The sequence below is a fragment of the Porites lutea genome, chromosome 1, assembly GCF_958299795.1.
Source record: "Porites lutea chromosome 1, jaPorLute2.1, whole genome shotgun sequence".
Lineage (NCBI taxonomy): Eukaryota > Metazoa > Cnidaria > Anthozoa > Scleractinia > Poritidae > Porites > Porites lutea.
In genome coordinates, this window is record NC_133201.1 from 15,354,595 (window position 1) to 15,372,979 (window position 18,385).

At 37.5% G+C, this 18,385-nt stretch overlaps 1 protein-coding gene across 1 annotated transcript in view; it reads right to left on the reverse strand.

The window, feature by feature from the left end:
- The window catches only part of LOC140922863 (uncharacterized), a 20,881-nt gene extending 3,543 nt beyond the window's left edge, over positions 1 to 17,338 (reverse strand). Inside the window, exons 1-3 of the mRNA XM_073372934.1 lie at positions 17,259 to 17,338; positions 14,130 to 14,255; positions 5,298 to 6,291 (exon numbers count right to left, since the gene is read on the reverse strand). Coding sequence (XP_073229035.1) covers positions 5,298 to 6,291; positions 14,130 to 14,198 — 1,063 coding nt within the window. The 5' untranslated portion in view covers positions 14,199 to 14,255; positions 17,259 to 17,338. The remainder of the gene's footprint in view (positions 1 to 5,297; positions 6,292 to 14,129; positions 14,256 to 17,258) is intronic.
- Between the last annotated feature and the right edge of the window lie 1,047 nt (positions 17,339 to 18,385).

An 18,385-nucleotide genomic window follows, 5' to 3' on the forward strand; every position in this document is an offset into this window, starting at 1 on the left:
ACCAGTAGCCCTATCCGGTATGCTTTCTTTTTGTGCCGGCACAAAAGCTCTCCGGTATAGAGTGAATAAAGACAATCAAAAGCTTAAGATAGTGATACCCTTAGACACGGTCTTTCCCTGTTAAAATCCAAATACTGGTCATTTTGTTTATTCACAACTTTGGTTGCCAGCTCCCGGACTGGGTAATTTTATTAAACGGTATCAGGACCGTTATCAGTGCCATAACCTACCGATAGTAGCCGTATTTGGAGTTGTTGAAGAATTTAGTACAAGGCTGCAGCTGCAATTCTGTTGAACAAACTCTAACGTAAGCATGCAGTCACAGTCTAGGGACCTCTGGCATCAAAGCCATTTCCCAACCCTTCTCTTATAATAGTAGTGATGGTGTTACGAGGCAGCTCTTTAAAACTTTCGTTATATTTTGCAGGCTATGTAAATACCGTATTTTCTCGAACAAGCGCCCCAGCTCGGCTAAAAGGAGAGGTGCTTATAGGAAGGAGGGCGCTTGTTAAGGGAGGCGCTTAATAACTTTTCCTTTCAACAAACGATATTTCTATTTTGGCTAAATGCATCTTAACGCGTTTGCTGGTCTGTCCGGTGTGTTCATTTTAACTTTTTTTGATTTAACCTGTTACATATCTGTGTACCGTATGTCCTCGGTAAGGGCCCACGCTCTAATAAGCGCCCGTTCCCGAATAAGCGCTCACCCCGTTGACCATAAGATCAAACAAACGTCCCTATCGAATAAGCGCCCTCTCTCCTCCTCATAACGTCGTTAAATAGTAGGAACACAGGTCTCCCAAACGTAATATGAGTGTTTGTATAGGAAAAAAAATTTTGAAACTTAGATGAAATAAATGAAGTAAAAGCGATAAAAGTTATCAATAAAGTGTAAATATTGTTACCTGGAGTCGTGGGAAAAAAATTTTGAAACTTAGATGAAATAAATGAAGTAAAAGCGATAAAAGTTATCAATAAAGTGTAAATATTGTTACCTGGAGTCGTTGTCTTTGTTTTTAAGAAGTTTCAGCGCGATTTGAGTACTTTTACATCATCTGACCAGACAGTGTAATATTATTATACGGTCGGTATGTTCTCTCTCCCCGCCCCCTCCCCGCTCCCTTTGACTCGCCCCATTTACTCCTCTCTTCGGGAAGTTTCAACATAGCGCTTCCGCGAGCAAATTGTGCGCTCAAAGAAAACGCCTGCACTGCAGGCTACGTAATTGCACGATGGCGTTACTTTACTACTACGACCAGAATCCTTTTCGTATTTTCCTTTCATGTTTCTTTCTTAAATTTGGTAATCTCAGCGAGATCCAAAGCGCTAATTTGCACAAGAAAGCGAAATCCTAAGGATTCTGGTCGCAGCAGTAAAATGGCGTCATCGTGCCAATGGCCTTTTTCTTCTTTCTTGCTTGCTTCATCTTTAATGTTAAACTCTAGTTTCTACTTTAACCACTCAGGCACTCTGCAATCTAGCGCTGTTGTTAGTTACGACATAATAAACATTGACAAAAAACCAAACCTGCTCTCACTGCTACAAAAAGCTAGAGTTTGGCCTTTGCAAATAATTGGTAAATTTTGTAATTACCAAAACCTTAAAGATGCCTTCAGCTTTCTGCCAGGCGACAAAATCCTCTGTTCCCTTTATTGTGACAGCTATCCTTCGTTGGGTCATCATATTTCGCGAACGTCACCAATTAATGTTATTGGTTACACGGGGGGGAAAGCTACTTCCCATACATTCTCTTAAATGAAATCCAAACGATGTTCTCACAACTTGCAAAGCGATCAGCAAAGGTCTTGCCAGCAGATTTGTGTACTGATCATGCGCATTACGTCAAAATCCGTAGATCAACGGTCTTGAGAAGAAGGAATCTGGTCGAGAGTATTGGACATGTGTGGAAAAAATGGCTCCCGAAAGTTCTAGGTGACCTTTGATAGGGTAAAAATCCGTTAAAATGGGCAATTATACCATTTTTAGATGTTCGAAAATCCTAGGATAGGCAGGCAAGCAAGAAATTTTACAACAAATGTTCCGAAAATTCTAGAACTCAAATCGTCTTCCGAACAGATATTTTCCCAAAAGTGACGTTGGGTGCCCCTGAAATATCTGCATTTTTAACAGATTTTGTAAAGCTCTCGCGTCGCTAGTAATCATTTGCCCCCCCCCCCCCCCCCAAAAAAAAAACTTTTACAGGAATCTTTAGACCATCCTTGTAACATTCAACCACCAGCAGCTTAATCGATTTCAAGGTTTTTCACATGGTGAAAATTATGTTTATTCACCCAACACTTTTACTGAATTAAATTGTATGCCTTCGAAATTCAGTTATTTTGTATACAAAGACGAGCGCACTATCTCCCCAACTCATTTAACAGATATTTAGAAGTTTTAAAAGAAGGCTGTGATGTTTAAAAGGCGGTAGAGAAATTGGTTTTTGCATGCAAGGCTTTCAAACCCATGTAATAATTGAGCGCCTCAAATGGCGATTTCAACAGATTTTGGATATTTGTAATTATCTCTGAAATAAAAGGATATTTCACCGAAAAATCAATACACTTATTTTAGTTATACCCTAGCCTATCTAACATTAAAATATGAAAGAAATCGAATTTTCCACCTTTGCCGCGATATGTTTGATTTTTTTACGGACAGGTGCTCTTAAGCACAACAAAATTATCAATTCTAGCGGGTTTTACCTGATTTCTAATTCTTGATAAAATCCAAGAGAGTGGCCAAGATGGCAGCCATTTTTGGTGACGCCCGGGCCTCATAAAATATACCTCATAAAATATACCTCACCTTCAAAGGCTTTCCATTGAAGGCATCGTTTCGAAATACTGCGACATATCAAAAACTCAGAAGATGGGTTCCATCAAGGCACCCCCCCTCCCCCTTTTACCACACTGGGGGAACTTGTGCGTGTATGTGTACGTCCGAGGGTTAAGCTTTGGCTATCGTGAAAACCTATTCTTCTTTTTTGAATTATTTAAGTTCGACAAATCTCGCTATTTCCCTGAAAGTTACTCTAACAGTGAAAAAAAAATTGTTCTGTTAATGGGAAGTGTGCAAATTTGTTCATGCGGCTTTGGTTGCGAACGCGAGTAAAGTTGATGTTAGCGAATTTTAGTTGAAAAAAAAATGGGCCATTTTGAAACTTGAAAACCGATATTTTAATTTTTGTGGCAAATAAAAGGCTATTGGTGGAAACAATTTAAAGCACGTTTCTTATCTACCTAAAAGCTGTATATGGAAAAAAGAATAAAGGAATCGATTTTTCAACTCTTGCCACTCAATGCTAGATATTTTCTGACCGTGCTCTTAAGCATTTTTCTTGTTCAGGTCAAGCGTAATAATACATTGTTTTTTTTAAAAGAAAAAAAACATAGAGATTCATTATGTAATTGCTGATTTACTCTAAACAAAGCTTGTTCGTCAGAAACAAAAAACAATCTGATTGGTCATGCAATTTGCTCACTGGTAAAAAAAATTATATAACAATTATTCACCTCAGTGTCGGTAGCAAGTGGTGACTATTTACCGAGACGCGGTTTACTAGCCACCGACACTGAGCTGAATAATTGTTTTAGCATATACTAAAACAGTGACATAATTGAGCACAAAAATGATGATTTTTAACTCATTTACTGTTGCGAACGATTACAAATTTGGCGCGCAATGACCGAACGGCCGCGGCCGTCGCTTTATCTTGCCGACAAATAAAACTTTTAAGGGCATTTGTTTAGATCTTGCGGGAAAATTTCTTCTAAAGGAGTTGTGTATTCGTTTTGTATTTAAAATCCCTCTGTAAAAAAAGATTATTAAATTTAGTTTTGAGCTTATTTATTAACAAGTAAACTAAATGAAGTAATCAGGCAAGACTTCGCATTTGTAAACCAAAAACTTTTCCACCGGTTTCATCGATAAATTCAAGTCAAACTAAGACAAAGCATGACCTGTTAAAACTTCCAAACCGAACTTCGTCACCTTCTTTGTGTTGTTCGGGAACAGCTTGCTTGATTATTTGTGAAATTTCTTTGTTTGTTACGGCAGGAAACCCGGAAGGCATTTTGCTCGCAACTTATGCGAGTTTGACGACTCTCGGTCGGAGGAACTGGAGGTGAATCAGTGACTAGTGCAGGATATTCACTGATTGAGTAGCCAATCATAGCGCGCGAAAACCACTATCCACTGTTTTAGTATATACTAAATTTATATATCTACTACCTGGATTTTTGAAAACCGGGTTAGCAAAAAATAAGTTCTTTCTATATATATCTTATGACCAATCACAGGCCTCAAACGGATTTTTTCACTTAAGTGGCAAAAATTGTATCGTTTCCTGCTTTTTGGTGCGTGCACTTGCCAAAAGTGAAAAAGTTCTGAAAAGTTCTGCAGGGTTTATAGACATTATAATCAATAAAGAAATTTATCGAGAGTCACGAAAACGATAAAAAAAAACACACACACAAAGAAAACCGATTTAAACGACGATTAACGAATTCAAGGAAAAAAATTGCCCCGAAGGAGTTGTACGTGTGCGATGACTATGAAGCCAACCCTTTACGTTATCTTTAATGGCCAGTTTGAACAGACACGGAAAGCTTTACAACAAAAAACAAATGTATCTAAAACTTAAAAGAAAAGGAAATAAACCTAAAACGCAAACTCTTTTCTTGCTCTTTAAGAGGAGGAGATAAAAATACGGTATGATAAAGAATTGGTATCTATTTAGGTTTCTGGGAAAACTGCCCACCTACCCCTCCCCTAAGCCATCATTTTGCCCAAATTGAGAAGTAAGTGTTAATGTTAACTTAGGGGAGGGGTAGGTGGGCAGTTTCCCGGAAACCTAAATTGACTCCAAGAATTGTTATGAATGTCGACTCCCGAGAAGGAGCCTCATCTATGAGAAATATTTGTTTCATGGCTGCATGTTTTGATATTATTTTATAACAAGTACAATAATGATTTAATATTGATTAAGGAAATACTAATAAACTTTCCCACGGTGATTTGATTTTGATCAAAGTAAAAAAAACATAAAAAATGGTAAAAGAAAGAAAAAAATTACTTCAAGGTTATGGTTAATTTGTACGATATCTATTCACTTGTAATGAACTTGTGAATAAAAATCGTGCGCGCTTTTTAATTATTAACTATGAAGTAATCTATACAACTTTTATTGCAAGAACTTTGAACAATAAATCATGATGCCCAAGTTAAGGTATGAGCCTGCCTGTAACATATAAGGGTTTTGGGACAGAGAAATACAATGAATTTTCATAACTTACCAACAAGGAGTCCAATAACCAAGGAATTGGCAACAAAGACCAAGCCATTGAACAGCAGGTTATCCAGGATTGGGTCGACTGATGACTCAAAACGTTCACTTGGGATTGAACTCACGGCTCCTATTGCAAGGTTTACGAAGGTAACGGCAAGTGAAGATAGCATAAGCTTGTTTTCGAATGGATCTTTTATTGGGCTTTTCCACCCGAAATAGATACCATACAGACCAGAAAAAACCAAAGCTAAGCCAATGTAAGCTCTGCTTTCCCCACCCAAAAGGATCAATCCACAGGTTAAAATAACCTTTCGAAATGTTTCCACCAGTTCCCAATACCAACACCGAGGGCTGTAGTTTTCGTGTAAAAAACGAAGCCCCGTTTGCACGGTACTTTGGTCTTCCGAACCATTTGTGTCGCTTGATTCATTTTTCTTTTCAGCTCTTTTCCTTTTCCAAATTGCTGTAAAAGCAGCAGCAGGCAAAGCAATCACATACACAATGGAACAGTATCCCACGATGACTAATCGGTTATACCTCTCTCCTTTGCAGTTAATGCTGTAGTCGGCCTTCGAATACTCCTCGCAGCTTTCATCTTTTTTGGGGTCAACGCAGAGTCTATGGCAGGCAAGAGGTAAGACTTGAGCTGTTTTTAGGCAAGTGTTCAGATAGGTCACGAAAAGAAAGAAAAACAGATTTCTCTTTACTATCGCTTTAATGCCCTCCTTTTTCTTCATTTTTTCTTCTTCATTCGACATATGTCGTGTCGATATCCAAGTGGCAAGGGCAAGGCTAGCAAGGGCGACGATGACTGCTGCAATATTCAATCCCATAACTGCAAATAAACTTGTGAATGCGTCAAATTCCAAGTCAGGAAAGATGCAGTGGAGGGGAGCTATCTGAAGAATGTTCATCTGAATAATATCTGAATATTCCCCAATAACGGAAAGACTTCCAGGCCATTTTATGTATGAAAACGCCTCCATGATACCAAACAGCACCTGATAAAAACCAACAACAATTTTAATCTCTCCAAGGACCTTGTCAAGGAAAGATCGTCCAGCGTCTTTTTTGTTCTTTTTCTTGCTTCTCCACACCACAAGTATAACCAGTAAGATAATTAATGCCCCAATAATTACAAGCTGTCCGATCATCCATCCTTTTGTTGGGCACAACTTGCATTTCTTCAGTTTTTTGTGATATCCATCACTGCAAACTGCACATAGCGGTCCTTCATAACCAGCCTCACATGAAGAATTCAAACCTCCCTTACAAGCTTCTGCTATGGGACATCTATACGGTTGAGGTATGGTGTACGGGTACTCAATGCCGGAATCATTTGCTTTGTGTAATTCAGGAGTAAAGGAGAAATTGGTTACGTTTTTAATGAAGTTTCTATACACTTCTAAGTGTGTCTGATGTTTCCACTTCCACCAAAAGCCAGCTGTTAGATTCGCAAAGTCATCCAGACATTTTAGTCCTCCATTCTTCTCACATAGTGTACAATTCCCAAACAAATTCGTTCGGTAGTAACTATCCAAACACTTACAGGCCCGAAACCCTGCAAATTCATATGTTTCTGTACCTGTAAAAATAGGAAATCGAGCATTTGTTACAAAATATCGTAACTAATCCGTTCAATTTTGTTATTTAAAACATATGAATTATTCTTTGGTGACGGGAGATGCTTATATAAAGTAACAAGGTGAAATAGCGTTTCCACCAAACAAGTGAAACGTTTGTTCATTTGTTATTGTTGTTTTCTTTTTTTTAGAACAATGCATGTCACAAAAAATCGTTAGTAATTACGTGTTAAAGATAAACCACACATAATCATCTCGTTCTTACTCACTAAGAAAATTTGCACATTCGCTCTTCCGAATTTTTGATTTTGAAAACGAAGGCCCGTTTAGCGATATAGAATACTATGATAACCGAAGATTTAGTAATACCTTTCTCTGTTCGCGGGCAACTGGGGTTGTTGCAAAGAAATTAATACAATAAAAAGAACAGAGGAGATGAAATATGGATGTGAAAGTTTCTTTTTTTTTCCTTCCGGAAGTGTTTAAGGTGGGGACTATACATTTTAGGGGGAACAAAGGAACTTTCAGCTGAACTCTCTCCAAATAGTTCCCGCACCAACGAAGACCCATCTGAATTTTTAGTAGAAAGCCTCCATGATAACAAAAATTACCCGATAGTTAGAATAAAGTTCAGATGTAACGTACACTCTGGTTAGTTGATAAAACATGCTTCACGAGAGTATAAAGCACGGAACTAAAGGTGATGTTACACGGGACAATTCGCAACCACGATTTTTAGCTCAACACAGTGATGCAATGTTGGAATAATATTGTAACTATTCGAAACAATGTTACAACAATGTTGCAACGCTGTGTTGCGCGAAAAATCGTTGTTGCGAATCGTCTCATGTAACATCACCTTACAGTCAAGGCAGGTCAAGCGTACCCCTCAAGATTCTATTAATGAATTGATTATTTGAAAAATGAATCCCTTTAGTCGTTCCAGAAACTAGTGTCAAATTCAAATCAGCATTCCTGCATGCCTAATGAGCAGTGAATATTTTACAAGAACTTCTCTGTATTTGGTCAGATTGAAAATCTTTGAATGGATTAAATTACATTTACATCAAATTCAGAGAAACTGAGGCGGTAGAAATGACGTAATTTCGTTTGAATTCACGGCTCATTACGCATGCAAGAATGAAGAGATAAATCTGAAATCCACATTTACAAACGAATTCAGCTTTCTAATAATAAATTCATTAATGGAATCTTGGGGGTACGCTTGACCTGGCTTGACTGCAAAGCCGTCGCGCCATCTGTGAATCACACCATGCGGCGGTGGGTTTTCAAACCAAAGTTCCACATTTCTGGGTTAAAAATACACCGTTAAAAGACACAAATGGAAATTGAGGGAAAGTTCAAACGAATGTTCAGTTATTTTTGGTGTGGACTAAGGAGAGCTTTTAGCTACAAAATGGTCCTTCGAGGAATTCAACGATCATTTCTTCGCGGCGGAGCGCAAAATGTCCTGTTTTGAACCCAATTAAGACAGCGAAGAATTTTCAGGTATATTGTACTCTGTGGTCAAGAAAGTTACGTTTTTAAAAGGGAATTTACTACGTATAAATGTTTTACAAACGTTCTATAAATTTTGCCATTGGCGCTAAAGAAAAATTTCAAACTACATCCTGATTTGCGATAGATTTTGTATTGAAATTTGGATTGTGCTTATCCGATTAACCTCTTAGTCTTCGAATAACAAAATTTTCAAGAATAATTTCTCTGTCTATTGTTGTGAGTTTTTCCATTCATAATATTAGCTTAAAACACGATCGCGAGACTACAGGCGCCATCACTTCTGGGAAGACGTTTGCGAATTTTATAAAATTTTACTTTCAGGCTCAGTTTTTCAGGGGCACCCGACGAGAATATAGTTCAAAACCACTTAAATATAGCATTATTAAACGTATTTTAGTTTTTAAACGGCACACTTTTATCCCCTAAAAACTTTTCATCTGCTTGGATTTTCTAGCTGAAAGTCTAGTGATACGAAAATTATATAGGGATCAACACTTAACTTTTCGAAAATTTCAGCCAGGAAAAACGCCCCCGAAAATTTTAGGTGACCTTTTGAGGTTAAAAATCCGTTAAAAATGGGCAATTATACCATTTTTAGATGTTCGAAAATCCTAGGAGAGGCAGCCAAGCAAGAAATTTTACAACAAATGTTCCGAAAATTCTAGATCTCAAATCGTCATCCGAACAGATATTTTCTGAAAATTGTCGTTGGGTGCCCCTGGTTTTTGGGCAGTTTTCGATACGAAGCTGAAGCAGTTTGTTTTCAAATATGTGATGTTAATGACGTCCAGGTTTTCATGGGCCGCAAAAGCACTTTTTACCTTTAGAAACTGATTTTTGAACGTAGAAAGTACATTTCTTTAGCATTCATATTCACTGAACGTTTTGCTCGTCTTACTTTGTGGTAGCTTTGATGTTTTGACACCTTTTATCTTATTCCTAATCAGGATTGTGATTGGCTAATAAAGCGTGATTTATAAAAGTGTAGAACATCCTGACGACACTCTGGTTCGCTTTGAAAATAAAGTTTGTTTTGAAAATTAGAAAGCAATGCGTGGGGAATTTAACGGATTTTTTTTTATCGCAAAACAAATAAAGAAGCCTTATGACTGTGCTCTGTTCTGTTGTAAAGCACTTAAGTAGCGGGCTAGAGCACTCAAGAAGAAGGGAGAAACACTCGATTACGTCTCGTGTTTCCCCCTACACTTCTTTCGTGCTCTAGCCGCTTCTTGCGTGCTTTAAAACTGAACAGAGCACAGTCAAGGCTTCTTTAGTTGTTAATTATAATTATAATTTTTCCAGCTTTCAATCGAAAACAGACAGTAATACAACTATTGCTCCTAAAACTGCAAGCTGCCCTGTCAGCCGTTTTTTTGGTTTTTGTTGGACACAGCTTGCATTTTTTCAGTTGTTTATAACATTCATCTCTCAAACTGCACATAGTGGTCTTTCATAAACAGCCTCATATGAAGAATTCAAACCTCCCTTAAAAGCTTCCTCCGTGGGACTAATATTTTACGATCTAGGAAGGGTGTACATACACTCACAATAAAATCAGAGACTTTGCCGGTAAAATTTCCGGTTGCTGTTATGCATGAACATTCACGCACAACCACGGTAAATCACAAAAGTAAACTTTGTATCCAATTGATACCAGGTATAATAATTACAAGACCAACGTTTAACATAAATTTAAAGCTGTTTCACATCTTGATATATATCTTTCTCCGTTACTTTCCATTAAATGTTTTCTTCAGTCGTCTTTAATTTCTCCGGCTCAACCAGATTGAAATAGCCGATTTCAAGAAGTGGAGGTTAGGTTATTACTTATTGGTGCTTGACACGTAAACATGACAAAAATGGGTGTATTTTCTAAATATTTTTGGAATTTTAGCGGAAATGTTTAAATAAAAGTAAGACAAACGTTGTTATACCGTCGAACATAAGGTGCTAAACGTTTTGTCATCATAGTTTGAACCCAGGATTACTGTCATAACAAGTTGTAATATGCTCCTCGGGATAAGTGTAGTCCTGAATAGGATTGGCAGATGAGCGCGACATAACGTTTCGATACCCTGTACGGTAGGTATCATCAGAGAGATTGTGCTAATTTCTATCACTTCAGGCTAATTTCTATCACTTCAGTAGTTTGTATTATTTTTTATTGTCCTGATTGTTCAATTAAGTCGCGAAGTTTGGTCCCCTGTCAGTTAAGTCGTGATTTTGTTGGCTATGAGGTTTCGAATAAATGAAGACTAGACGTGAGTGCTCTTTTTTTATCGATAACTCTAACATCGTAGTAATAACCGTAGTTTTAAAGACCGATCACACGTCAGAAAAAATGGGAACGAACCCCTCAAGAAAAGAGTATTTTTTTAAGATTCAAGCAGCAGATACCGATCTCTGTTCTCTTTTGTCAAGGAACCCAAGAAACGCTAATTCACTTCTTTTGGGGTTGTCCCGTGACAAGAGCTTGAAAAGATTTCTTGGTTTCAGTTGATTTGCTGGAAGCCTCTGGCGTTTTAGATAGAGATATTTTAACTAGTCATTGTGTACTCTGGGTTTTATATCTTTAGCTACAAATACAAAAGTTCAAAACCATCTATTGTAGAACATATTTATCAAGTTAAAGACAACATTAAGACTGAAAAACAAATTTCAATAATTAAAGGAAAGGAGAAAAATTTTGAGGAAAAGAGGAAACAAATTATTCACAAAAGGCGTTTATTTGAGTGAACTCTCCTTTTTTCTCCTTCTTTAAAAAAAAATCCAATATGAACAGATTTCAAATAAAAAAGAAAAATATATTGTATGCATATCCTGTCTAGCAACCGTACTATCCATTTGTTAATTAGTTTTGTTTCTTTTGTATTAAGTGTATTTCTTCTACAGTGTATTTAAGTATCCGCTATGTTTATGTAATGCATGTGTGTAAAAAGCAAATAAATGAAATTAAAAAAAGGAGTACGGGTCCGTATCAGTTTCTTCATTTTCTCACCATCGCTGACGTCAGTTTGCTTAATAACTTCGTTGATGGTATACGCAGTAAAAAAAAAAACCTTGTAGATTTGGGACAAGAATGATGTGATCACTGAATGATCACTCTCTTTCCTCCGGTTTGTCTCTGTCTCCACTTATTGTTTTATGTGCAACGCGGATGTTGTAAAGTTAAAGGGTACGTAAGATAGTTTTAGAGGTGCCTCTAAAGTGAGGAATAGCCCCTGTCGTAAAGATATTTTAGAACTGTTTGCAGTTTAATCGCACCCGTGCAATCAAATGCAGAAAGAGACACTGGTGTATTCCTGTATGGTTTGAGAAGAAGCATTGCAAGTCATTTACTCTAAATAATTGAAACCATACGCACGTATTGAGCTCGAGTTTCAGGGAATAAAGCCACATGGATTATGAGGAATCTGGCGTCATTTTCTCATCTTAGTACTGCACGCGTCTTTAACTGTTGCAATAACTGCTGATTGCAGCATCACTAAGAGTACAGGCACTAAAAGTATTTATATGAGAGGAACATTTCCCATTTTCAAATCAAGAAAGAGTTAAAGTAAATAGAGTGTGCACAAAAGCAATGCTCTTACAGTCAAGTCAGAATAAAATAATATATTTTCATAAGTTTTAAACAAGTTTTGACAAGTTAAAGTTGTACATGGTTCTTTTTGAGCAAACTGGAACCTTTGGGATAAGTTTCACAACTGAACGTGGCGCTACGAGCACATAAAACTTAACTTTGCTTTGAACGAACAACAGGTACATGATTTTCTGCTCGGTTTAGCTGTTAGCAGACCTATAAACTGCAAGGGTTTAGTGCTAAATGATCAAGGTCAGGAGATCTCTTCCCTATTAACAGGACAGCCGCGAATCGCTTAGAATTGTCAGGCTTCGATGGGCGGCAATCTTGTCTGGGTAAGAATTTGTAGCTCGTACGTACTTGGGCTATGTTAGATGTCTTATATAACCACATAATGATTCTGGCCACCATTTCAAACAATTTGAAGAGCGAATTATGCTAGGGATTTCTCTTGCGTTCTCGTTTCATCTTCACCGACATTTAGCCAAACTTAAATCTATAAATATTTTTTGATTGAAATAAATTTTAAAAAAATCCGCCTTTTCTGAACGCCTGTCCTATTGTAGTTTGCTTCATAACATTATTAGTTTGTTCTGGACCTAAAAATACTTTTGAGAAGTTGTTTTGTTTTATTTTTTTTTTGCCGCGGTTAGGGGTAAAAGAGTTATTTTTGTAAATACTTTTGTCACACCTGCTTCAGAAAAGACACATGACGGCAACAAAAAAGTTCGGATGACAAATCTAGTAGTCATGTAAAGTCAAGCGCGAGAGAGTCAGTACCGCAGCTTTAAGGTAAAGGGGTTGAGAGAAGCAACTACAAATTATCTTGATTGCGACAACTAGGAGGAGGTTCAATGTGCAAGTCACCGTACTCGTAATGGGAATTTCAGGTCCAATTCGTAGAGGCAGAGGTTTGTGGAATGCTCGCATAAGGAACATCAGGGAATAGTAAGGTTTCCAGATATTGACAACAATGCAAACGTGAAAATGCCAGAGATGCCACTGTCAAGTAAAGCATTGGACCATCTAAAACACATTTATGCCACAAGAAAGAGCTTTTCAGTCATAGAGTGGTTGGATTTATTTGGGCAAGAAAACTTAATAATGAAATCAGATGTGCTTTAGTGCGGACAGAAGTTGATCAAACCACTGCAGCTAAACGCGAATGATAAAATTTAAAGGCAAAGCTGAGGAGGTGAGAAGAGCGAGCAGTTGTCTTGACTTTAGGGCCTTGTCAGTAAAAGAAGAAAAAGAATAGAAGAGAAGTAGAGGAAGAAGAAGAAGGATAAGAAGAACTTAAAGAATCGTTTATCATTATAAGTACACAAGCCTAATAGTCGAAGACTGAATTTGGCAATTTTGCCTTGCTTCCTAGGTTTCTGTAAAACCCCAAAAAATCCGATTATTATGTTCGGCTTTCGATTCACGGACTCAGCTCCATTGACCAGTCAAGGGTACCTTCGCAGTCAACCTCGGCAACTAAACGAATCCTTTCATTCTCTATTTTTAAAGATGCGAATGAAGACGATCACGTTTATACCCTCTATGAATAGTTAATTTACTTTGAGTGGAGTGTCAATTGTAGAAGTTGAGCGTTTGCATTATCCCTGCTTCCGGCGTAACTCAAGAGGAAAAGAAGGGAATTATCAAGTGGGATTATAAGTTTTTTTCCACTTATTTCTTTCTTTTCTTTGTTCACGATTGGATTATACAACAGTGGACTTTGATTGCAGTATTTATCTTTGTTTTTTCTTTGTTCACTCCTTTTATGTTTTTAAAGTCCAACTCCCCCAGCCAGTAAACTGGTAGCTATAGCACCCAGCAGTATATCTTCTTCTACAACTTAAAAATATCACTTTGAGAGTACAGTAAGGTGGATCGTAGATTCTGACCATAACCATTTGAAAAGTGTTCAGCGTAATTATTTTAATTACTTTACCCATCACGTTCCTTAAGTTTTCCCAAAACATTCTCTAGAAAAAGCTATAATAGTTTCTATGGAAACATACAAAAAAGCTCACTGCCTCAAATAATTAAGTTAATAGACTATTAAATTATAAAATGGTTTTTCACGTCAGGCACCGTTCATAATGAACTGGCAAATTTCCCGCAGAGTGTCTCAGGCTAATACAATTACACTGTGGCGTTAGAATACCTTGTGGACAGGACTTGCAGTCAAATGGGCTTTTTCCTGGGGCTTTTGAGTAGTGGACAAAAGTTCCATTTTCGCAGTGCCGACAGCTGTTATTTACATAAGCTCGCGTGTCTGAGTAGAAACCTCCTGAATGAACAAGAAATAGCAAAAAAATATGGATCACTACAAAAGGACAGCGCGATGATCAGGGAAGTGTTTACAGAGGAGATTGATTCAAATCCTTAGGGGCGGCCTTCCGTTTGTACATTTTTGTATCGACCAACAGTCGGTAGACGCCCAAACTTTATTATATCAACGGACGACTAAAAAGAAGCAATGTACTGTCAGTAGCCTAAAAGAAATCTGTTGAAAGAATCATCCTAAGCTACCCGCGCAGTTCCCCGATTTTAACTGGCTAATATATTTTACTTTTGCAAATCACTGACATGTTCACTACCAATAACACCCGATCCCCTTCATCTGGTCATTTTTATCAGAAATACTTTCGACTTAACTCCGATTCACAAAAACTTTTTGATAGCGTCGAGGTTAAAATCTGGAACAGTATCCCTAAGAATTGGAGAAAATTCTCAATTAAATCATGCTTTTAAGAAACATGTATAGACAATTCCTTATTACTCGAGCTTCAAAGACAGGATAGTTACGTTGATATAGACACCCTTTATTAATGAAATTAAAAAATTGAATCTAATGTGGTGTAATTTTATTTATTTATTTATTTATTCTAATTATTTGTTTATTCGTGTTATTGTTCTAGTTATCTCTTTTTCTGCGTATGTTGTAAATCTCTCTCATTTCCTTGTAAAATGTTTTTTGGTGTCTATATTTAATTTAGTTGCATTTTTTATTTTTTGTATCAGTACGTACAAACTTTTCATTTAGCGTCCCCTCACTGCCTGCGTCGAATACTGCCAAATATAGGCAGTGTGTATGTGACTGGATTTGCTAAAACATGGCTATAGAAATCTCTCTCATATACCTTTACCGAGTCTTGTGACGGAGCATGATTTTTTGTTGTTGTTATTGTCACTTTTATTTGTTTATTTTCTACCGAATCTTTTAGTACTGAATAGTTGACGCTGGAGTAGATCATTGCCAGAAATAGTGGACATTTCGCGCCCGTGATTAATTGTCAGCGGAATCTCATTTCCAAAATGGCGGACAAAAACGATCGTAGTCAGGGAAAGCGTACCCCTTGCGATTTTTTAAATAATTTGAGCTCTGTGGATCTGTTTTACGAAGAAAAACGCTGGAATGAAACACCTTGCAAGAAAATGTTAGGTTTATACTCGGCCGAGCGGCTCATAGCAACAAAACAGTACGCGGCTGTACCTTTCGTGACATTTTCGTGACATTTTCGTGACAATTTTGTTTTAAAACCAAGCCTGGTAGGCTAATCGAGGATTTTTGACTGCCTGGAACCTAGTTTATATCCCGTGAAGCATCTCTGGAGTTGTAGCAACAACCAAAATGGCGATTCGGTGAGGTTTGGAGTTGTGAAGCTTTGTCCGACCGAAATAAGTCATTCGCAACCATGGCGTCCATTACTGGACTACAGATGGAAAACTGCGGGAAATAATGCGCCTTTGGAAGTATTTTCCAGTGCAAAAATCGTCCTTTTAACGACTGTTTTGGAAACATCTTCCATCGCAGAAGTGATATCGAGTCGTGCAAATTTACTTCAGTGAAGGGTTTATCCTCTAATCGACGAGTATTTCGCATGACTTCGGCAAGATTTTAAGACAATGTATGGAGAAATGGAGCGTACAACGAGAGATAAAAGTGGCCACTTCGGGAAGTAAGTAAACCTACTTCTAATTAGCTATTTTTAACCCAGATGCGAAGGTTGCACAGCACTTAACCTGTTTCGAGTCGTGCACCGAACACCCGTGAGCTCATGATCGATATATTTGAAAAAGTTTCCTTTTCTCCATACATTTTCTTATACGAATTCGCAGCCATTGTGGCCTTGGTGCGCACGCGCAACCGCCATCTTGTCCCTAATTTCTGGCAATGAGACTGTCATGAGTTTCTCACTGGCTATTAACCAACCCCACCTCCCCTAAAAAAGCTTTTTACAACTTCCCATAATTCTCTCTGTATGTCAGTTTGAAATCAGCGCGTGTGTTAGATTGAACTCGGCTCTCATAGTGGGTTGTGTCAGATATTTTTTGGCTGCCTTTGAGTGAGGTTTTTCGGAAGGCATCATTAAACCTTATTCTTTGTGCCAAGCTTAAAAACGCTTCGTGGGTGTCAGTAGTGTAGGTTATTTTGTCTTAGAAAGCCTATTCTGTGCTCAAAGATTGAGGATCTTAAATTTTGACTAGTGTTTTCGGCAGAGACTTAGCTATGGGCCACACGGCTTCACCAACTAAAATGTTACACTTTTCCGACGTTTCAAATGTTGTTAAGTCCATCGCAAAACCCTGTTATTTCTGCAAGAGAAATTTACCATCTGTTGCCAGCAAAAAAGTTGTCATTGCTAAGTCACGGATAGTGACTTTTAACTGCTTTCCATTCCTTAGATGTCAAATTGTTAAAATGCACTGGGAATTTCTTTAGCCATTTTTTAACAAATCCAGTCAGGAGTGTCTTACATGTTTCTTTCTGATATAAATTTTGGCTGATAAAATTCTTTCACATTGTATAACTGTTTCATTTTACAAGAAGAAAGGAGGGGTCTAAAAGACACGGTATATTTTTTCTCAAAAAAAAAAAAAAACCCTGTCATATGATGGGTTTGCTCACACATAATCACAATCACTTGCATTCAGCCAGGTATTGACTGGAAAAGGCTTTACGTTTTTGCGCAAGTGAGAACAGTCTAACGGCTTTATTCGGAAGTTACCGCAAGTGTCACAGTTGCAATAAGTTTCATCAAAAAATAAAATTGCAATGTTGATGGTATATGTATTTTGTTCTCAGTCGAAACTTTCTTACACTACTAGTTGACTTTTGTACTCTGAGTATTATTTCAGAGAGGAAAGAAACTCTTTGCAACATATTACGTTACGTAAGTACATGTTTAGCATTCGAAGAAAAAAATCATGACTGAGATCTCTAAATGTACGTGTTTGTCTTTACGATTAAGATGTGTAACACGCATATCATAAATTAAGGAAAAATTACCTGCTGGGCACTCTAGGCACTTGGGGTCTTTAGCAGAGGCTTTAACAAACGTCCCCAGTGAACATGGAAGTAATTTGTATTTACTCTCATTACTTGCATTAGCGAACCCAGATTGTCTGAACGCGAGTAATAAATCATTTTGTAACCAATAAACATAACCTGAGATATATGAGATATCGACGTATTTAGTATCGTCCTGTCCTGGACCTCTGAAAAAAAAAATCAGGAAAAAAGTGAAACAGATAAGGCGGCAAGGAATGAACAGAACCATCACTGATCTAGCGAAATAAAGGATTTTCTGCTGTGGTGGGGCTTTATCTTATCTTATGAAACAAACTTCAGAGGTTAATACGCATCGTCACGAACACAGACTTTATAAGATGTTCTGATACCCATTTCATTTTTCGGTACGTGTAGGCTATATCTGCTTTATATAAAGGCACCACTCATAATACTGAGAAAGGCAAACTAGCTTGCCTGGGGAAAATATTCACTTTACATATTTAAAGAAAACACTCACAGGTGAACTGTACATTTGCTTTTCTCATCTGAAAACTTTATGGTATTGATTGCTCCTTGTTCCGAACTTCTGAACAAAGTAAAAAAAATAATTTTATGGTGTTTTAAATGCTAAAATTGATTTTCAGAGTCCCTATCGTATTTTTATTTGTTCTTGGCGTTGGGAACGGGCTATGAGAAATCTACGATAGATTTTCATGCTTGGAAATTCTTGGTCCGGTTTGGGCCATGTCACGTCATGTTTCCAGTTTTCAGTCTTTAAACATCAATTCAATGGTGCGATATAATGACAGAACAGCGGAAAGAATCAAGGCTGATTTTACAGTCGGGAATCATGGTGGGGCCAAACCACCCCTTAAATGTTGCATCAATGCGTGGGTAGTTGTGTTGTATCACAATATCTTCACGAAAGTTGGCCTGAAAATACAAAATGTCAGGCCAATCAAATTATTTGCCAGCATGTCTTAAAATATTCAGTTATGACGTCATGTTTGCTGACGTCATTCTTACGTTAATTTTAAATTTTTGAATCTCCCAATTTTTTTGTTTTTTTCTCAAAGATCTGATAACAGGGAGTTTAAAGCTGAAAAATTTTTTGCAATGTCTCA